Source organism: Mixophyes fleayi, chromosome 6 (assembly GCF_038048845.1).
Source record: "Mixophyes fleayi isolate aMixFle1 chromosome 6, aMixFle1.hap1, whole genome shotgun sequence".
NCBI lineage: Eukaryota > Metazoa > Chordata > Amphibia > Anura > Limnodynastidae > Mixophyes > Mixophyes fleayi.
Window position 1 is genome coordinate 191,197,709 of NC_134407.1, and position 27,523 is coordinate 191,225,231.

General features: G+C 41.3%; 1 protein-coding gene across 1 annotated transcript; it reads right to left on the bottom strand.

Moving 5' to 3' along the window:
• Nucleotides 1–1,302: 1,302 nt before the first annotated feature.
• On the bottom strand, nt 1,303–24,407 carry ZNFX1 (zinc finger NFX1-type containing 1). The gene is made up of 14 exons (XM_075177676.1): nt 24,300–24,407; nt 19,550–19,631; nt 16,946–19,075; nt 13,935–14,066; nt 12,009–12,157; nt 11,730–11,873; nt 10,962–11,073; nt 9,562–9,809; nt 8,748–8,887; nt 8,083–8,237; nt 7,838–7,983; nt 6,341–6,451; nt 5,516–5,611; nt 1,303–4,076 (listed from the first exon to the last, which is right to left on the bottom strand). The coding sequence occupies exons 2-14, from the start codon at nt 19,611–19,613 to the stop codon at nt 1,635–1,637; spliced, it is 6,069 nt and encodes a 2,022-aa protein (XP_075033777.1). The 5' UTR covers nt 19,614–19,631; nt 24,300–24,407; the 3' UTR covers nt 1,303–1,634.
• Nucleotides 24,408–27,523: the final 3,116 nt, after the last annotated feature.

Below are 27,523 nucleotides of genomic sequence, written 5' to 3' on the forward strand. Positions count from 1 at the left end.
TTACATATTGCATTCCTTGAGAGAATAAATTAAGTTTAAAGGATAATCCAATATCATAATTTTATTGGGTTCCAGTCTGCTGCTATGTGCTCTCCTGCTTGCTACTACTGATTGTGTGTTTTCATCTGAAAGCCCATCTGAAAGAAAGAGTGCCTCAGCAGGAATGAAGGGAAAACAGTGATGACCGACACACACTACCTGCTACTGCAAAGTTGTTCTTTTTTTATTCGGGTAGGGTGTTCACCACTGACAATACTCTGCCTGCACAAACTGAGCCGTGCCGGGCACGCACAAGATGTTGGAGGACTGGATTGTTTTAATTATAATATTCTACCCAAAACTGGATTTTCAATTTTTGGGTGGAGTTATCCTTTCAATATTATAAAAAATGTTTTCAAACATTTTAGGTTAAGTTGCCAAGCTCTTCTTTCTAATCTAAAATGCTTAATATAGATTACATCTGTAAAGTGCTGCGGAATTTGCTGACGCTATATAAATAAATGTTGATGATGATGATCTGTATTTTCAGGTCTTACATTGTCTAGGTTATGCTTTGATACATCTCCCAAGCAGTGTCCCACAGTGTTTGAAACCTTGTATTATAGTTAGGTGTAGTTCATCCTTTCAGAATGTGAGAACTTGAAGTAAAGTTGACTTTTATATATGAAACACAAAGATAAAGTTCACTTTTCAGTGTTACCCTAACTTTTCACTGCAGCCTTCTTAAAACATAGTTTAAATTAGTATTCCCTTCCATCACAAACAGACATAGCCACCACTCCATTTCTAAGATAAAGTCAAAAGCTCTGAAGATATAGGAAAAAAATCTGAAACAATAAAGCATAGCATGTCCTGCCATATCACTGTCCTTATCCCTGCCTATATAATTCAATCTCCCAGTTGGAAGTAAATACAGACTATATATTTCTACACAACTTTATTTACCTGCCCCACTTTTAATTTTGCATATTAGTTATAGATGCTTATTAATATTGTCTATATTCATTTTATATAGAAAAATCTCTAGTTTTACCAACTGCTTTCAAGGTTATGTTCTTGGACATTTGTATTTGTTAAGTTTTGTTCATGTGCATCACATCTATCTCTTTCTAGCTGCAGGGAGCTCATAAGGCCACGTTCCTTAATTCTTCGATATTTAAAAAGAGAGAGAACAATTTGATGTTTTAATCGTAGCAAATAATTAAGCCTAACAACCTCTTTAGCATAAAATCTACAATGTGATGATCCACAAAGCAAACAGCACCACAATAAAGAACAGAAACTGAAATGATACAACAAATATCAGTCAATTCAGCAATTTTATTATCACGTTTCATTTAGTCACTTAACACAAATCACTGTTATTTCACTGATTTTAATGAACTAATAAAGTTTTAAGTAAAAATGAAAAAAAGTTGTTTTTAATGATAGTGAGACTAACAATCTACCAGTAATATAAATTAAAAGCACTATATGTGCACTACAAAAAGAAACTCTTTTCTATCTCTTTTAATATTTAGCCCAGTTTAGTAGTAGCACCCAGCACTTATTATAAGAGCATTGTCTAAGAAATTAAAGTATAGGGTAAAGAGTTCTTTATTTAATAATTTCAATAATTGGTGTGACAATCCTTTTCATATTAAGTCTTCGAAATTTATCAAGTTGTTTGCAATGTCTGACCAAGCTGCATGTTGAGCTCCATCCATTTCTGGTGCCAGCCTGTTGGTAGACTCAAGATTGTGATTCTCTCCCCCAATGGCTGCATGGCATTCAGGGCACCTGGAGCGTTCCATTGCTCCCCCACATTCTGTGATACAATATACGTGATTGTTGGGACACTTAAACCAGTGACCCTTCTGGAGGCCCATAGTCTGTACGATCATCACTCGCTCACTCTCTGTTATCCCTAGTCCTAAATGGGGAAGAATTCTCTTCAACTCCTTTAATTTCCCCTTCACAAAGATTTCACTCTCTTCAGTGAACTTTTTATTTCCTTCTAAAATGTCTCTTAGGTTCTCTAATTCCCTACGAATTTCCGGAGTAATCCTCCCCATATTTTCTTTACATCGTACAAGTAGTTCTAGAAGGTAGGTGAAGCGCTGCACTTCACTCTGGAGATCAGAGAGCTCCTGTTCTGTGAAAAATACACGAGACTTCTCCAACCACTTTTTAATTTCTAACAAGCGATCCTTGAGAGACGTCTGCTCTCCTCTCTCATCCACTTTCGATATATTGATAAACAGTTTTGCCAACCTTTTATAGAACAACATCATGTTTTCTATGGTACTTAATTTTCTGAGTGATGTGTCTGGATTCTCCAGTGACTCCTGTAAAGTTGAATATTCATCATAAAATGTTCTTCTAACTTCAACCATCTGCTCTAGAGTCCTTTTGAGTCGGCTTCTAGTTGCAGCTCTCTGATCTACTGGACCTATTATCCTTTCCTTGACCTTCTCAATCTCATCGAGAGTTCTGTTGATGGCGGTGCCATATCTCAAGTTTTTCCTTATGGTAGTCTGACATTTTGGGCACACTTTGAGTTTGATTGCAGTTTCCTTTTGGGAATTGTTGTTTTCTTCCATGTGTGTATCCATTCCCTTCGTCTCAAAAATGTGTCCACAATCCTCCAACTGCACAAAACGGGCATCATTCTCATCTTCAAAACCAAAGAATATTTCGGTGACCTCATCTTTGTGGCATACCAAACATTTTTGGGGGCAGGGCTCCCCACACAGACCAATGCAGGGGTGTCCACATTTGAGTTTCTTTGTACAGGGCACATCACACGGCGGGCGGTCACAGGGCTCAGAGCATAACTTAGTGCAGGCGTAGTGTTGGCACATCCAGTTACAGGGCTCAATGCATGGCACGCAGCTCTCTCCACACCGCTTTTTACACTGGCTGTGGACACAGCGGTTCTGGCATGGTCTATTGCATGGAGGGCATTCAGTTATGCATGGCTCATTGCAATTATGTGAACATATTAGTAGAGCCTTACATGCGTGTCTGCAGCTTTCGTGGAAACGTCCTTGAAAGCAAGTATCACAAGTACCAGGGCATTTGTGTCCACAGCTTAGCATGACACGACAAGGTTCTCTGCATTTTACTGGCATACCCATCTCTATGTCGCGTCTCTGCCAGCACTTACTGTGCTGACTGTGTCCACACTTCAGCTTTACTGTTATCGGTTTATTACAGCGTTGGTCACAGTCCTCTCCACAACTCTTTTCACATGGATGACCGCACAACAAGAGCTTGTTACACAGCATAGAGCAACAGAATTTATCTACAGGAGTGCTGCATGGCACCATTTGTACGTGGCCGCAGTTTGGCATGAGTTTCTCCACCTTCTCCATGCACCGCCCGCAGGGCTCAAAACATTTCCGTTTACAACGGTGTCCATTGTCACATAACACCTTCTGGCAGTCCTTGATACATTGGTATTCTTTGTGCTCTTGATCGTACGGATGGCACATGCGTGTACACACATGGCCGCAGTCCAGTCTGACATCACAACTTTGGTTGCAGCCCCCTTCTGGTACATCCTTAAAATCTCTGCCTCTCCTTACAAGGGTGCGTTTCTCAGGATGATTCTGACAGCAGAGCGTGAGATGGTCTCCAACCTGTCCCCCCTGTCGTAGAGTACAAAGGATATTGCTCCAAAGATTGACACTGCTCAACATATTCATGTTACCAATACAGTACAGTCCCTTCTTGGCTCTGGACAATGCCACACAGATTCGATTGGAAATCTTAAGGAAACCAACTTTTCTCGCTTTGTTGCTGCGGACCAGCGAGAGAATGATGATGTCATTTTCTTCACCCTGGTACTTGTCCACAACATGCACCTTTACCCCAGAGAATGTCTTGGCTGGCATGAGCTTACGGAGACAAAATAGCTGCCCTGTGTAGGTGGTGAGGATGGTGATCTGGGACGGCTTATACTCTTGATGAAGAAAGTACTTGCAGAGCTCCACTGCGAACTCCGCCTCATGAGGGTTCTGATGACTCTTCCCATCTTTAATCTCTTGCTCTGGGTATTCATGTTCCACAAAGAACATGTTTGTTGAGACTCCCTGAAGCGAGATAAGTGAAAACCACCATTATTATGAATCCATCACAGTATCCAGTCTATGGGGTATATTTACTAAACTGTGGGTTTGAAAAAGTGGAGATGTTGTCTATAGCAACCAATCAGATTCTAGCTGTCATTTATTCAGTACATGCTACAAAATCATAGCTTGTATCTGATTGGTTGTTATAGTCAACAACTCCAATTTTACAAATCCGCAGTTTATATGTCTCATTTGTTTCTGTTTTATAGTCAATACTACAAAAAATGTACTTTAATTGTGAATGAGAACACCTTAATAACATGGCATGCATATTTTTGCACATACATCTCCCAAGGTCTTTATGAATTCAATTCCCCCCGAAGTACCACAGCGCTAAAACTATTATTACGGTAATAGTGCGCGTAATTACTATTATTACGGTAGTTCTAATGCTGGCTTTTTGCTCGAGCAGAAAGCCGGGTTAATAATACCGTAATAACAGTAATATCTATAATGCGGCGGTACTTCGGGGGAAATTGAATTCCCCCCTATGATTTAAATTTATATAGTCAACCTATTGTGCAGTGCTGCTTTATTACGGAGTATTTTGTTATGAATTTCACAAAAGAGATAAGAGATCGTTGAAGTTTCCTTTGCGATTACATTCTAAAGGATTTTCTGCAGTGTGCTTAAAATGTGTCGTACAGTAATAGCCGTCATTTATTGCATATTATGAAATCACCTAACAAGGTTTAGCTGGTATAATCACAGTGCAATCTACAGGTGAAAGCTTTTGTGATATTAGCTATCATGTAGAATACAGCTCATATAATCATTAAAAAAAAGTGCATCTGCCACTTGATAATTTCCAATCTAATATAAGAAAGCAAAACAATATAAATTATACTTTGAGTTTTTATTGTGTACAATATATGGTAAATGGGACAATCATATTTTTATAGAAGCCTTCTAGCACCTTAAGAGAGATGTCCACCCAGGACCGTCAGGACACGGTAAGAACAATAAGAGTGGCCGGAGGGCTCGGCTCTTACCTGGGCACCCTGCCAGACCACCTGTGCCGAAAAAGTATTTGTTCCAAGCTCCCTCTAATAAGATGGTGTATTGGAAAAAGCGCAGGTGTATAGGATTCGACGCATGCGCAAAGTCAGGGCAGGAGGGAGCTGGGGATTTCAGCACCGCCACTGTGTCCATCCACAATAAGTATTGTAATGTCAAACCGCCTCCTCCTCCTAACTAACCGAGCAGCAGGGATCTGATGTCCATGACCTGATAGGACTTCAAAATAAACCCTTGTACATGGAATGTTTAAGCAGAGCTAGTGTGATGCCACAGTCACTTATATATTCTTGTGACACATCCAGCCTGGTATTGTGACACACTGATTTAAACGATAAACGAGTGTCTTTGTGATCTTTCTTGCATGCAACAATATTGCTCACCTTGATATTTTCATAGCTTAGTACAGATGGGTGATTCTCAAGCTCGTTATAGATATGAGGAGTCAATAATCTCGCTATTTCTGGCCGCATGCGATGCTGAAATGGATAAGATACCAGTGTTAGTGGAGAAATAAAGTAATGGCTTCAATGCAAATAATGCTAAGATTGTTAATTCACATATAGGGATTGTCACAGTAGTAGTGTAAATGTCAATTTTTTAAAGCATTGCAGGTAACATTTTAGCCAGTATTAACCAACTTTATATTGAAAGTTGTTTATATAGTACCCAACATATTACACAGTGTTTTGTAGAGAATATTTACTCATTTGCATCAGCCCCTGCCCCAGAGGAGCTTACAATCTATATACCCTACTACACACACATACCCCTCTAGCCTCCATGAAAACACGGAGCAGTCAGAAGGCCCCCACTCTGTTCTTAACAGCCTGGGAGGGGGGTCTTTAAAATCATTTAAGGTCAATTAAATTAGTAGCCAGTAGGTGCGGAGTAAGACTGATGGACTAATGGGTGAAAATAGGGGCCCCTTGTACACAATCCCAATACCCAAGGCCATTATCTTTATAATAAAGCACTAATATCCTAGGTATGGCTCATATAGAACCAACACTGTGTCATTTCATTATGAAAATTATGGTTACCATTCCATTGAAAATACTGGGTCTTTATATTGGATTCCGCTAGTTGGAGGACATATTGACCATAACATAAATCACAGTTTGTATTAATATGAAGCACAAGCAAGCTCCCTAAGTCACAGCATCCTGTGTGGCAAATCTTCTATGGACTCCTCCCTGTTTCCTCACCTGGTAGTTTAGACGCACGTATGGTAGATTTGAATTGATGAGGCGCTCAAACAGCGATACTTCAAGGTTGAAGTTCTTGGCCAAGTCATATACATTAGCACTAGGTCTCAGCTGGAATAGAATGTAAGAATATCATTTCCATGTCAATGATTGTCCTAAATAAATCGGCGATTTATTGTTCCTGTACCTGGCTTTGCTAAATTAGTGTAGTGAAAAATATTCAGATATAGTTTGGGAGGTCTGAGAACTACAATACTGAATACTAAACTATACTGTATTTAAACAATTATTTTGTTATGGAAATTTGTCTCTTTACAATAAATCCATTGAAAACAATCTTACTATCAATTGTCCGTTAAGATGTATTGATTGCAGTGTCCTGTTTGCTGAATGATGAGATGCAAATATTTTTGGTGGAACAGCATTACATAGTCTCAAGGCCACAGTGGTTTTTGCAATTTAAGATACAGCTATATCTGCATATTATCTAAAACTTTCATCTGTACTGCTCAATGTTCTTCCTGCTGGTTGACCATTTATTCAGAGTCGCCCAGATTCCACCTTTATTAAAGTGACCAGGAGTTAATGTGTAATGAGCGGATGTCCTTTAATTTGCTCATTGTTAGAGATGTTTAAAGGGCCTGGTTTGCTTGAACGGTGTGAAATGGGGTGAAATAAAATTATCTGGGTTTTGGAATATCAAGCAGATTACGGCCATTGAACCGCTGAAAAGGTATATTCTTCCTAATATACAGGGGTGGTTCAACAAAGCCCTGTGGGTGAGCAGCAGTTATGGGGGTAAATGTATCAATGTCCGGATTCTTCAACTCCGGCGAGATCGGCGTCCTCAGCGCTTAAATGTAAAGCGGCGCTGCCTTGTAACGGGAAACTTCCCTTTACAAGGCAGCGCCGCTTTAAATTTAAGCGCTGAAGACACCGATCTCGCCGGAGTTGAAGAATCCGGACATTGATACATTTACCCCCTGGTGTCCTAAGAAAGCCTGTGGAATCATCACAGGTAAGTAAGGTTGCACTATATCATTGTGTTTTGCTGAATCCTATAGCTAGACTCTTGTTTATTGAGAGCCAGACAGGCATTAGCTTTATTTCCATGTTTTATGTAATACTAGCCACACACACTGTCATATAGCAGGCAGTAATTGCCAATTGGCCTGATATGGCAGACATGTTGGAAAACACAGTCAGAATATGATCTCTATCCATCTGTGTGTGCGGGCTTATGATCACAATAACAAGTCCAGGTGAAACGAGAGGTGATCCCGGCACTGAAAAGCCAAGTCTACTCCAATTTGGCCACCCACATGTGTGTGGGGATTGCCGATTTAAAACTGCAAATAAAACTGTCTGTGGTCAGTTGTACCATATCTAATGGACTGTGACTCTGTTCCTACGTGACGACTGCCACATCTACATCAGAAGTCAGTGCTGTCTTTATCTCAGAGAATTTTGATATATATAACATATATATGACCTCACCTGCTGATGGTCCCCAATGAGAATAAGGTGCTGACAAGCCGAGCTGAGTGTGGTTATGGTATGAGCCTCTAGGACTTCTGCTGCCTCTTCCACGATGACTATTCGCGGCTCTACTTCTTGGAGGATACGCCGATATTTGGCAGCACCTGGGCAGAGAGTGATCACAGCAGTGTTTAAGACACCCAGAGGGTATATAAACCATCACACATCCACACGGTCACTACTGATAGGACAGACGCACTGACCTGTGGTTGTCATGCCTATAACATCAGCCTGCTGAAGAATCTGCAGGTCCTGCCGTTGTCTCAACTCCACCAAGCGATCTGCTAGCTCCTGGTAAGTCTGCTCGTGAGTCAGTATCTTCTGACGAATATCCAGCTGGTAGAGTTGAATCCAGTGTCTATAGATTGGCAGAAAGAAATACACAATAGATATTGGATTTAGATGTGATATTTTGTAATGACAGAAGACCACCTAGAAGTAAAATTATACTATAACATCCCCTCTCCTCACCAAAACAGAGAGCCATGGTGGTTACAAACCAGGCGTTCCCATCATCAGTCAGTATCCAAGCCAGAGGACAAGGAGGCATATGAAGCAGCACCGAACGCATGCTTGGTACCCATCCCATTTAAACAAGAGGTCTTGGATTGCTGAAATTCAAACATTTCCTGCTTACTCCTGTAGACGAACTGGCTATCGATCAGGGTTGAGGATCTCACAAATTGAGGGGATGTCAGACCTCACAATTGTAATTAACCATTACAAAAATCTTTCCTTTTTCGTGCATGTTGAGATTAAAAATCTAATTGATGCTCTGACTTAAACTAGGACCTCCAGCAAGCCTCTCTTTATCATTGCCACCGACCCCAGATTTGTTAAATCTCTATTTACTGAGAACCTCCATCACCTGTACAGTCTCCAGCGCATATTTAGGTCCAGACGCCACAGATCTGTAACCTGCTCAGCTTCAGCTTCTGTCATTGCATCTAATTTTCTCAGTTCATTCTTCACCCTTTGTTTCCTTCTCTTCTTTTGCTTCCCTGACATCTAGAGAGGAAAGCTATATCTTTACATTGAGTAGGTTCCCGCTGTTCCCATTCTTATTCATTGTGTGTAAGATAGGAGTTATTGTGATCAGACGTTTATACCACTTATAGTCAAGACGGACATTTAACAATCATTATAAGAACAATGCACACCTTTATGCTTTCTTCAATATGGGCATGACCTTTGGAAGACTTTCATATGCAAGTTACCAAAAATGCAGCTTAATACGCACAGCTATAAACACCACAAAGCACTACAACATCTAATACTGTTATATACAGAGTGGATGCTATTATAAATGTGAGAGCCAAACAGAGACTTCTGGAAGGCAATGGAGCAGTTTATGCATAAAGACCCGTATATATGAGAAAGAAGACAGGTACAATTCACAGAGATAGGGACACTTAGGGCTAGATTTACTAAGCTGCGGGTTTGAAAAAGTGGGGATGTTGCCTATAGCAACCAATCAGATTCTAGCTTTCATTTATTTTGTACTTTCTATAAAATGAAAGCTAGAATCTGATTGGTTGCTATAGGCAACATCCCCACTCTTTCAAACCCGCAGCTTAGTAAATCTTGTCCTTAGCCTCCAATGAAGAGAAAGTTGGTAGTCCTGCATATTTATGCTCAAATTTGGCAACGCAGATTTATCTGTTCTTAACAGTCTCAATTACCTGCCAGCCCTCTTCATCTTCCCCTGTGTCTTGTGGTTCTTTATTTTCTAATGTCAATGCATGCAGGAGCTGTGACACTGTGTTGTCCTCAGTTTTACTTTTCCTTTTTCTGTGTCTCCTAGCCTCGTCCTCATCCTCATCATCAAGTACACGTTCATCCTGAATTATGTCAGCCTCCTCTTGGATCTCAATCAATCTGTCCTCTTCTGGTTCCTCTTCTTCCGCTTCATCAGGCTCAGCCTGTGCTTCTAGAGGATCAAACAAGATGAGTTTCATTACTCACTTTTTAAGATTGCAGATAAACTCTGTAGTTATATGGATGTCTGTATGTTTTGTTTACCCATTAGTCCTATACATGGAGGGGATGACTCCTTAAATGAGAATTAATAAATGCCTCAGCCTGTATAGCAGAAAAAAATGTATGTACAGGTAACTGTCGTCTCATAATGAAATAAATTAAAAAAAACAAAACAGGATTTCCATCATCCCAAGAGAGAAAACATAGCATAAATGTCTGCCAAATATCTCTCAAAGATATCAGTCATTTTTTCAGATTATTAAGTAAAATAAATGTGCAAAAAAAATAACGTCTGTTTTTATTATGTTTTTTAATCCCAAGTTTTCATTTTATTTGTAAAATTAGCCCGGCTCTTCCGCTAATCTGACAGTAAAGGTAATTTCCTAGCCAAAACAAATACGGTCACACAACACATTTACTTTAGCGCCAGTTCACCCATCTGTGTCCCTCACACATAAGACATGGGATCTGTGTCCCACCATACATAAGAGCATGTTCTCTTTCCCACTCCAGAAGGGCCCCGTTGTAAAGGCTTTGTGCAACCATTTGAAGGCAAGATGTTGAAAGATGTAAGAACGTCCTGCTGGTTATATGGACCACTTTGCCATTTTTTCAAAATGAGAGGATATCTGGATTTGGATTCATTTCATGGGTCACACGTGTGTTTTTGTTTTAATACCATTGCCAGAATTTTATGGCGCAGAGGGGATCAAGGTACCGCGGCCGCCGGCTAACCTGGAAATGAACCCCAAAATGTGCAATGACCACACTGTTAGGTCATCAGAATATTGTATTTAAGGAATTATTTGATTGTTTTATGTAATGGGAACGTTCCAGTTCAAGGTCAACTTAGGTAATACATGTTCTTCAAACAGCATTATCCAATGCAGCTTATCTGCTAAGCATAAACTTTAACTAAAAGGAGTTTCAGTGTGGCCCAACCTTTGGTATCCATCTAAACATCAAACCCATTATCACCATTGATTATAACAAATTTCTGTCCTGCACAGCAGCAATAAATAAATTCTGCTGCCAAGTATAATGATCACAGACTAATTCCCCATTGCACGTCAGTGTTACTATAGCTACACATGGCGGCTACCTGCTCCAGTAGGATCTGCTGCCTGCATAAATGGAGAGACTCCAAGTCCAAGCCACTCTAAGATTATTGATGCTTTTCCTCGTCCAGTCACAATAAAGAAATCATCTTCATTCTGAATATAAAAGGAAATTTATTAAGTGCCATGGTATTTGTACAGGGTTGCTGCATGGTTATAACAGTGGAGACATTTAAAAACACAATGGCGCTGATGCTGAGTTGAACGTACGACTGTTTACGTAGTGTAAGTTGGATGATTTGCTGTGTGTATTTAGAAAAAAATTGTACTTGTACCTGTATTTGTCAATAACATGTACATGGGAAGGAAAGTTATATCTGCTGCCTAATAGCAAATGCTCTGTTCCCTATGAAAACAAATCTGTACATAGTTTGATTGAGCTTACAAGCTGGTTCTGTATATGTGGGCGTAAGTAGTAGTAGTAGTAGTACGCCCACAAACCCAGACACAGAGCTTGAGATTCATATGGCTGAAATACGTTACTTTTGCCTGCTCATTTTGAGTTGTAACTTACGCCCAAGTTGTGTTCTACTTTGCATTGGGCCCAATCTGTTGTATTGCAAGTACCCTTCTCACCATGATACATATGGGTGAATAAATAGATGATATTTTAGTAGGGAATTCTGCATGAACATAAACCATCACCATGTCATCTATATGACTTTGGTCAGATACTCCTGCCAATCAAATGTTGCCGTTTCGCCTATGTAGCTAAAGGAATGTGAAATCACTAGGATGATGCTCTTTCTTACCATGACCTTATGCAAACTATCCCAGTGCTTATCCTTTATATATTTCTGAAGGAACTGTTCCCGGATGATCCCAGAGGTGGAACACTGCAAAATCTGGGCCCCCTCTTGAAGCTTCTGTTCTGATACTTTCATACTAGTTATTACCTAAAATTAGGCAAGGAGAAAAGAAAGATATACAGAAGAATGAGGCATAATATCATCCACAAAAGAAAAGAGGAAACAATGGGAGAGTAGTAGAGAAAAAGAAATGGAAGACGATGCAATATGATCACAACTCACTTCTCCACATGCTCGACGTATGTGGAAGGGCAATCTCTTGCGGATGTCATGACGTCCTCTCAACTCCCTGAGATTAAACTCTTTCAGAACTTCACTGCTGCTGCGTCCCCCAACACGGACAATTCCCTTACCCAAGAACTGGTGGATTCCTGAAATAGGAGTAGTATAACAGCTTCCAATAGGACAAAAATGGATAACGTATCATTTGTCTATGTCGCACTGCAGTAAAAGACTGCAGAATAGAAAAGGTGAGAAGAGATGAAACGCAACTCATGAAACTTTAATTTTAAAGTTACTATAACAGACTTAGTATGAGATACAATGAGAGTAAAAGATCTCAATGTACCAAATCCAAGATACTCAGATTGCCTAGAATTCAGAAATCTACACAATGGCTCTAGAATGAACGGATAGAGTAGTCAATCTATCCAACTGCAAATGTAATCATTGAAATACACTGATCATATTCACTGAAACCTCAGCTTAGATATGCAGAGGTAGACAACCAGTCACTCTTCTACTGTTGTAGCACTACAGGTCCTAGCATGCCCTGTTTAAGCCAACATTATGAGCAGGAACCAATGTGGTGCCAGCAGCCAAAGAAGTCGGCTCATTCAGTGAAATGAGCAGGGTGAGATTGTAGAAATAACTACTCAAAGGATAATTCCACCCCAAATTAAAAATGCAGATTTGGGTAAAATTAAATAAGAAGAAGCTTGTGAGAGAGGGGCTTTAACAACCCCAATAGTATTTTAATAAAATTCTGGACGAGAATCTAGCACTCATGACCATCAGAAACAGCATAAGGGTCGCTACTTCTGAGAAACGGGGAACACAAGTAATTGGCCAGCCCTGTGTGCAATATGTATTAGAGGATATAAATGGTATACGAAGCCTGCATCCCAACAGTCCCGGTTTAATGGCTTTGTCCTGCCATCCCGCAGGTGGAATTTTGGAAGGTGTCTCCCGCTCACCGCTGCACTGCAGAGTGGCGGGTGCGTGTAACACTGAAGCTGTGTTTTTAACAAGGGGTAGGGGTCTGGGTACGCATTCCCCATGTGATAGGCTGATTCCCTAACTTAAAACGTTGGGAGGTATGATAAAGTTCTATATAAATTACACATGGAATAAGAATAAACCATATATTGACGGGTAAATCTTAGCACAGAATGAATATGTTGCAAAATATTTAAAAGAGCCAAATGCAATAACCAATTAACAAAATACATAAAAATAATCTATAAACAAAGTCTTTATGCATTTGGAAATGCAAATATTTATAAAACATAATGGGGTTTTAATACTAACAAGGGTCAATGAGCTAAAATGTCCTGTGATCTGTAAAAACGTACCTCTTCCACACACATGATATGAACAAGCAACTTGTACATAAACATGTGTTATAGTAAGTGTTGTTTGTGTTTGCTTTTATGCTTTTGCAGCTGTATTGTTACTTTTACATTCACTTTTTTAGAGAAAAAGACGGCACAATTATTTTCATGTGTGTCAATAGCTGTTTATTGCAATTAGGCTTTACTCAGGCTTATATTGCTATAGTTAGATTTTTAAACACCATACGACAGGTAAATGAAACTGTATTGCAGTCAATGTGACAGCAGAAAGCAACAGACAGCATGTTCAGAAGGCTACAGAAATGTGCTATTCTGAACAAGGATTTTATACCCTACAGTGTATTTTTAAGACTAACCAAATGCACAGTAATACTACTTTTATTCTTAATGATGGATGTCATTTTTTATTATCTGTTTTTAAGCTAAACACTAAATAACTTTAAGCATTAAACGTACTAAATGATTGCAATACGATCATGAGGAGGCTATACTTCACAACAGCACAGTGTGTCTGGATATAAATTCTGGCAACAAGGAGTATGTTAAGTTTGTTCATAGGCGATACAGTACATACCTTCCAGAAACTGATCTAGTGCATGATTGGTGTAGCAGACCACTAGGATTGGATATGAGCGATCATTTATTTGCCAGGCACTAGTATTAGTGAGCAGAGCCTGTGCAATCTTCAGTCCCACGTACGTCTTGCCTAACAAAGAGGAGGAAACAGAGATGTAGATATAATCTAGCTGTGGAATATGTCTAGAGAATAGTAATTCAGTAATGCATGTATTTTATATTTGTACTAATTACAAAATATATATATATATTTGTGTGTGTGTGCATCAGTGCACAAATCATTTATATATAACTAAAGACACATTTCCAATTTGTTTTTTTTAAAGTTATTTATCAAGTGGGAACCTGTATAACGTGTCAACTCTAATGGTTCCATTTGAAACATTTTTAAAAAGCACGTAGAAGAGCCATTATGGCTACATTCTAATAGTGATTGTATTTAACTGACTAATGACAGGTATATCATTACATTGAATACTAGGTAAAAGCCTGTCAAAATGACGGGAAAAAATAAGATGCTTGGAGGTGTGTGTGTGGTGTAGATGTGTGGATGTGTGTGTGTGTGTGTTTGTGTGTGGTGTAGATGTGCAGAGGTGTGTGTTTGTGTGTGGTGTAGATGTGCAGAGGTGTGTGTGTGTATGGTGTAGATGTGCGGAGGTGTGTGTGTGTGTGGTGTAGATGTGCGGAGGTGTGTGTGTGTATGGTATAGATGTGCGGAGGTGTGTGTGTGTGTATGGTGTAGATGTGCGGAGGTGTGTGTGTGTGTATGGTGTAGATGTGCGGAGGTGTGTGTGTGTGTGGTGTAGATGTGCGGAGGTGTGTGTGTGTGTGGTGTAGATGTGCGGAGGTGTGTGTGTGTGTATGGTGTAGATGTGCGGAGGTGTGTGTGTGTGTGGTGTAGATGTGCGGAAGTGTGTGTGTGTGTATGGTGTAGATGTGTGGATGTGTGTGTGTGTGTGTGTGTTTGTGTGTGGTGTAGATGTGCGGAGGTGTGTGTGTGTGTGGTGTAGATGTGCGGAGGTGTGTGTGTGTGTGGTGTAGATGTGCAGAGGTGTGTGTGTGTGTGGTATAGATGTGCGGAGGTGTGTGTTTGTGTATGGTGTAGATGTGCGGAGGTGTGTGTGTGTGTGGTGTAGATGTGCGGAGGTGTGTGTGTGTATGGTATAGATGTGCGGAGGTGTGTGTGTGTGTATGGTGTAGATGTGCGGAGGTGTGTGTGTGTGTATGGTGTAGATGTGCGGAGGTGTGTGTGTGTGTGGTGTAGATGTGCGGAGGTGTGTGTGTGTATGGTATAGATGTGTGGAGGTGTGTGTGTGTGTATGGTGTAGATGTGCGGAGGTGTGTGTGTGTGTATGGTGTAGATGTGCGGAGGTGTGTGTGTGTGTGGTGTAGATGTGCGGAAGTGTGTGTGTGTGTATGGTGTAGATGTGTGGATGTGTGTGTGTGTGTGTTTGTGTGTGGTGTAGATGTGCAGAGGTGTGTGTTTGTGCGTGGTGTAGATGTGCAGAGGTGTGTGTGTGTATGGTATAGATGTGCAGAGGTGTGTGTGTGTATGGTATAGATGTGTGGAGGTGTGTGTGTGTGTATGGTGTAGATGTGCGGAGGTGTGTGTGTGTGTATGGTGTAGATGTGCGGAGGTGTGTGTGTGTGTGGTGTAGATGTGCGGAAGTGTGTGTGTGTGTATGGTGTAGATGTGTGGATGTGTGTGTGTGTGTGTTTGTGTGTGGTGTAGATGTGCAGAGGTGTGTGTTTGTGCGTGGTGTAGATGTGCAGAGGTGTGTGTGTGTATGGTATAGATGTGCAGAGGTGTGTGTGTGTATGGTATAGATGTGCGGAGGTGTGTGTATGGTGTAGATGTGCGGAGGTGTGTTTGTGTGTGGTGTAGATGTGCAGAGGTGTGTGTGTGTATGGTATAGATGTGCGGAGGTGTGTGTGTGTGTGTGTATGGTATAGATGTGCGGAGGTGTGTGTGTGTGTATGGTGTAGATGTGCGGAGGTGTGTGTGTGTGTGGTGTAGATGTGCGGAGGTGTGTGTGTGTATGGTATAGATGTGTGGAGGTGTGTGTGTGTGTATGGTGTAGATGTGCGGAGGTGTGTGTGTGTGTATGGTGTAGATGTGCGGAGGTGTGTGTGTGTGTGGTGTAGATGTGCGGAGGTGTGTGTGTGTATGGTATAGATGTGTGGAGGTGTGTGTGTGTGTATGGTGTAGATGTGCGGAGGTGTGTGGGTGTGTATGGTGTAGATGTGCGGAGGTGTGTGTGTGTGTGGTGTAGATGTGCGGAAGTGTGTGTGTGTGTATGGTGTAGATGTGTGGATGTGTGTGTGTGTGTGTTTGTGTGTGGTGTAGATGTGCAGAGGTGTGTGTTTGTGCGTGGTGTAGATGTGCAGAGGTGTGTGTGTGTATGGTATAGATGTGCAGAGGTGTGTGTGTGTATGGTATAGATGTGCAGAGGTGTGTGTGTGTATGGTATAGATGTGCGGAGGTGTGTGTATGGTGTAGATGTGTGGATGTGTGTGTGTGTGTGTTTGTGTGTGGTGTAGATGTGCAGAGGTGTGTGTTTGTGCGTGGTGTAGATGTGCAGAGGTGTGTGTGTGTATGGTATAGATGTGCAGAGGTGTGTGTGTGTATGGTATAGATGTGCAGAGGTGTGTGTGTGTATGGTATAGATGTGCGGAGGTGTGTGTATGGTGTAGATGTGCGGAGGTGTGTTTGTGTATGGTATAGATGTGCGGAGGTGTGTGTATGGTATAGATGTGCGGAAGTGTGTGTGTGTGTGTGGTGTAGATGTGCGGAGGTGTGTGTGTATGGTGTAGATGTGCAAAGGTGTGTGTGTGGTGTAGATGTGCGGAAGTTTGTGTGTTTGTGTGTGTGTGTGGTGTAAATGTGTGTGTATGGTGTAGATAATGACCTTTAATAGAAACATAAAGATAAAATAAATCATATTTATCAATAGCCTGTATTTTCCCCATACTTTCCCTTTCACATTTCTGTTCCGTTAAGACATTCACCTGTGCCTGGTGGTCCCTGGATGATGGCAAGTTCCTTTGTGAGGGCCAGTCGCACAGCCTCTATTTGAGACTCATCCAAGCCAAGTGTCTCTTTGGAAGGCCACGCCCTTGGATTCAGGATATTGATTTTGTTCATAGTTGGAATGACCTTTTCTTTCTTGCTTATTAAACAGTTAATGTCATACTGGACACCAGCATTGAGGTATCGTGGTGCTTCCACATTCTGCTCACATAATACAATATATTTCTGAAAAGGCACATCCTGTTCATTCATCTCCTGTAACCCCTCCAGGACATGCCGATACGCCTCAAAGTAGGCAGTGGTCTCCACCATCATGAAGGAATCTGTTGGACGTGTTCTTGCCAGGAGACCTCTGCTCTGCTCACTGAATTGCAGTTGCACTTCACCTTGTTCTAGCTCTTTTTCATCACGATTAGAAACCGTGGCAAAGAGGAAGGTTTCAAAATTATCCTTGGACAGACAGACCAGAGATCCATACAACAGACGTTTGGAGTTCTGCCAGCGAATCATCTTTAAGGGTGTAATGTCAAACTGTACCTTGTAAATGATGCCTGAAGATGTGCACATAGGAGTCAACACACGTGTGTCAAAGTAAATTCGAATGTCATCAAACTTCATTTTGCGAAACCTTTTATCGTCATATAGCTGTAGGATATCCTGTATCCCATTTTTTAATGGTCGTACAAAATCTTCCCTCAAAAGTCGGAAGTGAGTGTCCAGGTAAAGTCCTGTGCTCTCATATTTGTGCATTTGAGTATTTGGTCTAAGAAATGGACTTTCATTCAAATGAATTTCATCATGATTAGGGTACACACTCATGGTTCTGAAGTCTTGAGCAGGAACCTCTGGTCCAAGGACCATGTGCGTATCCACTCGCAGTGTCCCCTCTCTCCTCCTATCCTGCAGGTGCTGTAAGAAATTTGATAACCTTTCTAAGCTCTGCTCTATATCTTCTCTCACATCTATTCCAGATGCACGCAAAGCATTGATAGAGCCAGGAATGAGAGAGACCAGCAAAGAGGTCTCCTGTAGGCTACTGGCAGGGAATAAGCTAATAAGTTCCTGAAGAAGACAAAGTATGTTGGAAATATGATCTGGATAACGATATCTCCTCTCAGGCACAACCTCCGTCATCATTCCCACTATGTAGCGTGGAAGGCATGTGCGGAGGTACATGGATGACTTGATCAGTCCAAGGAGATGCTGAATGCTCTGCCTGTCTAGCTTAGAGGTACATGCTCTGCAAACTGCTTTGCAAAGCAACTCAACAAAATCTGGCCTCATTTCTGTGGCTGACAGCAAATCACTGAGACCAGAGTGTGCAGCTAGTGTGATCACCACTTCGGAGGGATCCTTTTCTAGCAGTTCTTCAAGGGCTTTGTAGCCCAAACGTCTAACTTTGTGTTCTACCTCTCCATCTTGCCTGCCTCTCTGGTTGTGGTTTTCTCTTCTCTGGTTATTAACCTGCTGGCCACCAGCTCTTTGTTCATTTTGTGGTCCTGGTCCACGCTCATGATGTCTACCACCTCGTTGTTCATTTCGTCCACCAGCCCCATGCACATGTTGTCCACCACCTTCTTGTCCATAGTGTCGCCCAGCCACATGCTCATGTCGTCCACCACCTCGTTGTGCATGTTGACCACCACCTTCTTGTCCATAGTGTTGTCCAGCCCCATGCTCATGATGTCCACCACCTCGTTGTGCATGTTGTCCACCATCTTCTTGTTCAAAGGGTCGTCCAGCCCCATGCTCATGTCGTCCACCGCCTCGTTGTGCATGTTGTCCACGACCTTCTTGTCCAAAGTGCCGTCCAGCCCCATGCTCTTGTCGTCCACCACCTCGTTGTGCATGTTGTCCACCACCTTCTTGTCCAAAGTGCCGTCCAGCCCCATGGTCATGTCGTCCACCACCTCGTTGTGCATGTTGAACACCACCTCTCTGCTCACGCCGCCCACCAGCTTGCTGGGCAGGTCGTCCTCCAGCTCTAAGCTCAGGCTGTCCTGCCCCAAGTTCTAGTCTCCCACCTTCATTCATTCGTTCTTGCTGCTGATGCTGTATTTGCCTTTGGTCATTGTTGGGTTCTCTTCTATGTCTTGATCCTGTCCTGCCTGGAGAAAATGACACGTTTTTAAAGAGATACAAGGATACAAACCTCACATCTTTTCTTTATTTTCTTATGTTGGTGCAATATATATATATATATATATATATATATATATATATATATATATATATATCTATATCTATCTATCTATATATATATATATATATATATATATATATATATTTATATATATATATATATATATATATATATATATATATATATATATGTCAGATAGATATATTGTGTGATAAAGTGAGTTTTTTTGGTCCTTAATGATTTCTTCAGCTGGTAAAAGTGGTCTTTATGTACTGTTGTGTATTGTGGCTTATTTAAGTGTACAGTATAGAGATTAATGTGTGGGTCAGATCCTGTTGCATGTTCACTTTTTTTGGTACCACAATCACTACTACATGTATTAAATGAAGATGCCATGGTCCCCGATAATTAAATTTACAGATTATAACCCATGTCTTACTTCTTTGATTTGGGCGATAAGGAATATTTTGAGGTTCCTCCCGAGGCCTTCCCTCGCGATCCATGGGTGGTCCTGGGACTCCCTGTACAACAAAAAAATGGCACAGTTCAGCGATGCAAATGCATGTGGATAACAGAACAGCTCTTCTTCTAGTGATAGCAGTAGTGAGTATTGTGAGCAATATCCCACTGGCCTAGCTGCAGTAACACACCAAAATGAGAAGATATAAGCGAATAGGTGGTTTGTTTTATATTATCATATATGCAGGGATGCTGTATAATCAATTTATTCCAGAAGAGTGAGCAAATCATCATGGAAGGTTGGACACTCCTAGCAAGGTAGAGTCGCCTATGGAGCAGTTCACAATGAAGGCAGAACTCTGATTTTTTTTTTTAGTCATTCTATTAAGGATAGGTGAAAGAAACAAGGACAAGTCTGGAGAGTGAGTGATGTTAACCACACCAAGTGGAGGCACACATAATAGCAACTATAGGTTTAACATATGGGGATGAGTGTACGCAAAAATAAAGGGGTAGTTGAGGGACAAACCTCATTGAGAGTTTTGAGTAAATCCAGCAAGAGGCTGTGAGCGGGGGACTCAGAAGGTGGAAGGCCCCCTTCGACCTGCCCACGCTGGTAAAAAAAATTCCAACTGGCGGGGCACCTACACAGCGTGGCACCCTCTGCCCAGCTTACCAGGCTTACTGCATTCAGCCTCCCTGACAACATGGTTTGTCCAGGTGCAACTTTACACCCTACTAGGTGTGTATCTAACTCTAATTGAGGCTAAAATTGTTGTATTGTGGTATTATGGCCAAAGAACCCTTCCACTTTCCCAGCGTGTGGGTCCCAGCATTGATAAGTCTGATAGCTACTACAACCACTGCAGCCTATAAATTAAAATCTGAGAAAACGGCGTGTGGAAAAATTTTGTAGAAATAATATATGCGTAGAGTAGAAGATAAATGAAATACTAAAGGGTTAATGTATGATACATTGTAAAAAAGGAAAAGTGAAGATGTTGCCCATAACAACCAATCAGATTTTAGCTATCAATTATCTGGTACGTTTTAGAGAAAGATAGCTACGCTACGATTGGCAAACAGTCAATGTGCAGTGATGGGAAGTTGTAAGTGTGATGTCACCCTCACATGATATTCACTGACACTGATGGGGGCGGTCTCTTCCTCGTTGGGGCTGGTGATTCCTTCCATCTGTCTCAGGGCCTGCTGGTGGCAATGATCAAAGCCACAAATTGCTTCTGATTCTGTGATTCAGAAACAGTTCTCAGCCAGGATCACCACTGCCAGCATGCACCCCAGATAGTTCTGGTCCCCTAAAACTGTGCCCTGTGTGAGGAGGACACCATCACAATACACAGGGGGTGTGATGCTGAGGTTGACTAACAGCAATGTAATACAATCTATCAATGGGGTTCGTTGATAAAATGTGGGATCTCACTACTAACCAATACAGTGTATTGGTTAGAATGACAGGCTCACAACCAGTTCTCTCATCGGGCATATGTTGCTCAACACCCCCGTTGATTTAGGTGAGAAATAAAGGGGAGAACAAGGTTGTGTGGAGGTGTTTTTGTTTACTTTATTACAAATATTTTACAGGGTTGTTTTTTTTACAGGTGAACTACAAGTCCCAGTAGGCCCTGAATGCTCTGACAGCTGTGGGAGTTTACATGCACCAGCACCCTAACACTTTTGGCATTCCCTAGGGAATTCAGCGCTGGTTGGGATTTTTGGAGGGGTGGGTGTCACACAGTTTAGTTTTTATTATGAGAATGTCCCTTCCCTGAGCCTCTGCATGCATAGGGATTGTTAGCTGGAAGATGTGAGCTACTATGTATTATTGCCTAGGCATGTACAAAGCAGAGAAATGCAATTTGCACTAAGCAAACTGGCGTAGTACTCACTCTGCATCAGCCTCATGACATTCATATTGAATGATGGAATGGGGAAGAAAATGCAGCATGTAACATACACCTTGCCGGATCACACACACACACACACACACACACACACACACACACACACACAATCACTTAAGGGTATCCAGGAGAAAGCAGAGGCTTATCTGAATAGAGAACTGTATGAAGGTGAACTGCAGGCTGATGAGTCAGCTGAGAGCTGCTGTAGTACAGTCAGCAGGGAATTTCCAGGGGTTTGTCATTCCCCTGTAGTCTGAGTTACAGATCACCTGCTATATCATTAACTAAGCTATACTATCCTATTCTAACTAGCAGCGTTACAGCATAGTTGCATACTCTCCCGGAATGTCCGGGACACTCACAATTTTGTAGTTCTCCTGGACTCCCAGGAGAGCAGTATTACCTCCAGCATCTGCCCACTACTCTTGTGAATCCTAATGACATTATTCACAGCGATTCGCATCATCCTAGCCCCACTCCAGACTGTATCACGAATTGTGGCATTTGAGCAGCGGAGGACGGAGCCTAATGATGCCATCCGCACGGCCACAAGCTCCCTCTCTCAGCAACAGGTTCCCCTCTCTGGGATCTCCCGGAGGGGAGATCCTAAACGTTGGCAAGTATGCGATAGAGGATAAGTTTTGTGCAGGTCCTGCTATGGTTTTGTCTATGGAGTGAGCTCGGCTTTGTATTAGGATATTATGGCCCGGAACCGTGCAAAAATATTTTTTATACGTTAATCTCACTAACAAAGAAGGGGCATTTTGAGATAGGTACAAAACTTGCATTATTAAAGAAAGTAATCTCGTTTTTTAAAAAAAATTGTGTGGAATGTGTTTGGCCTGCAGAATGCAGTGAGACCTGTACTATGTGTAGAAGATTACAGACGCAGCACCCTTTATACTCCTAGGAGGGTGGGCCTTGTTGATGCTAGAATTATGGTAGAATACTTGTATTATTTAATTAGTACATATATATTTTCAGTAGTTTCCTGTAAAAAAATGGAAGTACTGAGCACTTTTACTAAAAGGCAGGTGGATTAGCAAAACAAAGTTTGTCTAGGGACACGCAGCCCCTCCTTGACTCGGAATGTTGATTCATTTGTACATTGTTTATATAGACATCGCTCATTGTTTTCTATACTGACACAAAACTGTACAATATCATTTATTTTATCCCGTATATCAGATGCAATGTGGGCTCACGTGTAACATCATGGATTTTTCCTTGCACTCCAGAGAGGTGCGCAAAAAAAATATGTGATGCTCGGGTACTGTAGTACCAGGGAATTAGTGCAGCCCCCCTCCCCTCTATAATACATTAGGAGAATACATTTTAAAACCAAGCACACCTTTCAGAGGCAGTAAAGTGAAATATATTAATATCAATTTATATAATAGACCCAAAGAGATACTGCAGAGTATGAAGGAGAGTGGTGAGGGCGCGTTTTAGTTTGCAAAGAAATATTAGGAAAGTAAAACATATAAGCCATATTATTGTATTATGCAATGTGGCACTGAATTAACAGAAACTCAGAGTATATTTTATACTTGCCAACATTTCCTCATTGGCTTCAGGGAGATCCCGGGGGAGGAGGGAGTGCGGGGCCGGGGCTTGAAAAATCGCATAATTTTGACCCCGCCCACTAAACGATTGTCAAAATTTTGGGCAATTACAGCAGGGGGTGGGGCTAAGATGACGCGCTATTTGCGTCATAAAGCCCAGCTCCCGCCACTTATCTATTGTGGGGGTGAGAACCTGAACGTTGCCCTGCTCTCCCGGGAGGTCTCCCAGAAATGCGGGAGTCTCCCGGGCATTTCGGGAGAGTAGGCAACTATGCGTTTAAGAAAAGCAGCTAATGAATCTCTAGAGACTGAAGTGTCTTTTATATTTCTTTCTCCATTACTGAAGTCATGTTGTCTTACCTGTCAGTCTTTGATTAAATCTTGGTCTACATGAAAATGGACACCTCCATAGGCATCAATACATGGACATAGGACACAATTTCTGAACAGTCATCATGCCACACAGATGGTGAAGCCAACCATGTCTTGTACTGGCTCAGCATCAGGGAGAATGCCAGACTCTTCAGGGAGTGATGGAGATCACTCCTATTTCAGGGAGTCTCCCTGACATTCAGGGAGAGATGGCAAGTATGGAATATTTTATCACTAAAATAGATTCTAGTAATATTATGCACAGAGTTGGAATGTAGTACAGTATTTGCCACAATCTGATACTCTTGTTTTGCAGGACAGAGAAAAAACCTTTATATATGAATGTTACAACTTACAAGTGTCATTTTCACATGAATGTAATGCTCCTATCAAAACACCTGTCTAGTGCTCAGACACTCTCAGCTATTGTCGCCTGGCTGGAGCGGATGGAACACTCACAACAAAATAACTGTTGTAATGAAATCTCCAGGGCAGTAAAATACAGTACAGTTACTACAGTATATTCTGCGCAAGTCTGGTCAGAAAGCGCCTACATTTTCAGTGTGCTCAGAGATATTCCATTCTGGTATCTAAGTGAGGTCTATTCACCAGCAATGGCTGTCAACAATGTCAGTTCTGCTCCTTTATTTACTCTCAAACCCTCCCTAGTTACTCATCTAGTTTCTCAGAAGTGTATAATTAAGATACCAGCATCTCTTGTATGTGAAATCATCAATATTGGATTGTGGATTGTATCCACTTGTCTGCATTCAAGACAGCTTGTATTTATATACCTATATCTGACTTTGTTTTAATGAATCATATTATCAAACAATCTATAGTCAAATATACAAACACATCAGTCTCCTACCGCACACAATCAGCTGGTCGGTTGCCCCGTTCTCTGCGTCTGTCTCAGTGTACGCCCTCAGCTGGTTTCTCCTCTCTTATATCAGTCCAGGAGACTGCAGTTTCTATTCTGTCCTCTGCTGTATATGTATGTGTGCTTTGTACACTCCCATCCACTACTTTCAGTTTCCATTCTCGCTTTTAGAATCGGACGAGGAGGAAAATAGAAAGAGGGGGGGGGGGGGGGGTTAGGAAAAGTTTTTGTACTCAAATATATCATGCAATAACAAAAATATATAGCACATATAAAAGTATAAAATGATACAAGTGATTACTGCAAATAAAGCATAAGCCATACACAATTACATTTTTACTCTTTTTAATAGTTTGAGTTTTGCCTCTATATTGGAACTAGCCATTCAGCTAAAAGCCACCAGAAAGAGATAGGTGACATGTAGCTTTACACTGCTGGGGCTGTTGGACGGTGTGTCCAACTCACATTTAATTATTTTTTATTTTATCATGCTGATAACATGATACTATTAATAGTAATGGGACAAACAAGTAAACGTTGATATTATGCCACAAAGTAGAGTCCACAATTCAAATTAAGCCATGCAGTAGTGCCCCAATTCATTTTATGCCACACAGTAGTGCCCCCAATTCATATTATATCACTCAGTAGTGCCCAAATGCATATTATGCCACACAGTAGTGCCCCTATTCACATTATGCCACACAGTAGTGCCCCCAACTCATATTATGCTACACATTAGTGCCCCCAATTCATATTATGCCACACAGTAGTGTCCAAATGCATATTATGCCACACAGTATTGCCCCTATTCATATTATGCCACACAGTAGTGCCCCCAACTCATATTATGCCACATATTAGTGCCCCAACTCATATTATGCCACACAGTAGAGCCCCAATTCATATTATGCCACACAGTAGGGCCCCCAAATCATATCATGTAACAGAGTAGGGCCCCCCAATTCATATCATGCCACACAGTAGTGCCCCCAACTCATATCATGCCCCACAGTAGGGCCCCAAATTCATATCATGGGCAGCACAGTGGCCTAGTGGTCGGCACTTCTGTCTCACAGCACTAGGGTCATGAGTTCGATTCCCAACCATGGCCTTATCTGTGTGGAGTTTGTATGTTCTCCCTGTATTTCTCGTGGGTTTTCTCCGGCTGCTCCGGTTTCCTCCCACACTCCAAACACATACTGGTAGGTTAATTGGCTGATATCAAAATTGACCTAGCCTCTCTCTCTGTCTGTAAATGTTAGGGAATCACGTCACTTGCTGTCTCCTGGTTTAGATAATCGCTCACACCAAAATCTTGAACAATACTCAATTTAACAGTACATGAAAGAGATGCCATGCATGAAAAATATTTAATACACTAAGGGGCCTATTTATTAAACCTTCAATTGGTGTCTATTCCCTGAAAACAGCAGTTTTCGGGGAATAGATGCCAATTGAAGTATTTGCCTCATCTATCAACAGTGCATCACAGCAGATATAATAGATATCTGCTGCTTTGCACTTTTTTTCGTAGATGTCTAGGGGGGATGTCTAGGGGGACTGCTATGTACCGCAATTTAACAATGAATAGAAATGGTTTAGCACATACGGTAACGTACATTACCGTTTCTGATATTTTTCAGCACTGTTCAGCTCTGCTCCGAAGAGCAGAGCTTTACATCACATGATCCCTGCCTGTCACACTCCGCTCTCTGCAACACTGAAGTGCAGGGAAGTTTTCAGACGGAGCATTCGCACAAGACTTCTATGGATCGCACAGCAGCTTCGGGTACGAAGAGGCAGTGAAAAGGTTAGTTTTTAACTTCGAAGGAACAGCAGTTTTTAGTGACTGCTGCTCCTGTGGAGATTTTTTAATATATATGAGAAAAACTTAAATCCTTATCAATTCTATAAGGATTGAAAATTATTTTTCATTTTGTGCGGCTGTTGATAGGTGTGCCCCTAAAGAAGAGGAACTCATGCTAACAATGAGAATAATGCACACAGCATGACCACGTTGTCTTACCAAATGTTCTCACATCTATTGGGTAAGTCTTGGGGGTATATTTACTAAACAGTGGGTTTGAAAAAGTGGAGATGTTAGCTTTAGCAACCAATCAGATTCTAGCTGTCATTTATTTAGTACATTCTACAAAATGACAACTAGAATCTGATTGGTTGCTACAGGCAACATCTCCACTTCTTCAAACCCGCAGTTTAGTAAATCTAGCCCTTGGTGTCCTCAGCTGACTGGGAGTCATTTTACACTCCTTTCTTTTGATGCTATTAGACTGGAATCTCCCTGCTTTAGCTGGTCTCAACCCCAATACCTTTTTTGTTTTTTAAATAAACTTTATATTTGCATTTTCAGACAGTAAAGATAACAATACCCAGCTAGGAGATTTTAAAGCATAAGAGGCATTACTTACACAAAATATAATACTGATCAAGTCCAGAAAAAATGTATACAAAGAAAGATTAATGTACAAACAGTATTCTTCGAATTACCATCATCTTTGAAAATACTGAAATATTATGAAACAGAAAACAAAACAAACACTAAACAAAAACAAAATGCGCAATATAACAAATAACAACGCAAGTGGGCCATACACACTGAGATACACAACCTTCATCCAGTACACATACAACGCATAGCCTTAGTCACCGGCAGAGAGGGAGGTTCGAGTAATATATGAGATATGCTATATGTACAGGCAAACCTATGCTATAAAGTAACCAACCAAAGCCATGGAAGAGTAATAGAATTTACCAAATAATATAGTAATACAGGATCCAATCCTCACACTGCCAAGTGACATCGTACATATGGGATGTTGAAGTACGTGTATCAGACTTGAGATCACAGGATGAGATTAGACATCTGCAGGTGATTCAAACACCTTAATAATATTTACTTGTTTAACTTTGGGTAATATCTCTATACAAGGTCCCCACTTGGAATAAAATTTAAGAACCCCTTTTTCGATGTCTGGAAACGCAGCGCACTTATCAAAGAAAAGAACTTCCAATAATTCCGTATTTACCACACTTAGGAAATGAGGACAGGAGGACGCCCATTTGTGTAAGATCACTTTCTATGCAACCGTAAGTATAATTATTAGGACTGGCTTGATATTTTATAGGAGGAAGGCTGTCACTGCAGACATCGAAATTACACAAAACCAGTGGGATAGGAGTCGTTCCCA

Bases quoted from the DNA above. Each gene is read 5' to 3' on its own strand.
- ZNFX1 (XM_075177676.1), bottom strand. From the start codon at position 19,613: ATGGATCGCGAGGGAAGGCCTCGGGAGGAACCTCAAAATATTCCTTAT. The intron at 8,238-8,747 runs GTGATGGAGGTT...GCCAATCTATAG, and splicing joins ATGCGCTGGAGACTGTACAG to ACACTGGATTCAACTCTACC. The intron at 5,612-6,340 runs GTGAGGAAACAG...TATCCATTTCAG, and splicing joins ACGTGCGTCTAAACTACCAG to CATCGCATGCGGCCAGAAAT.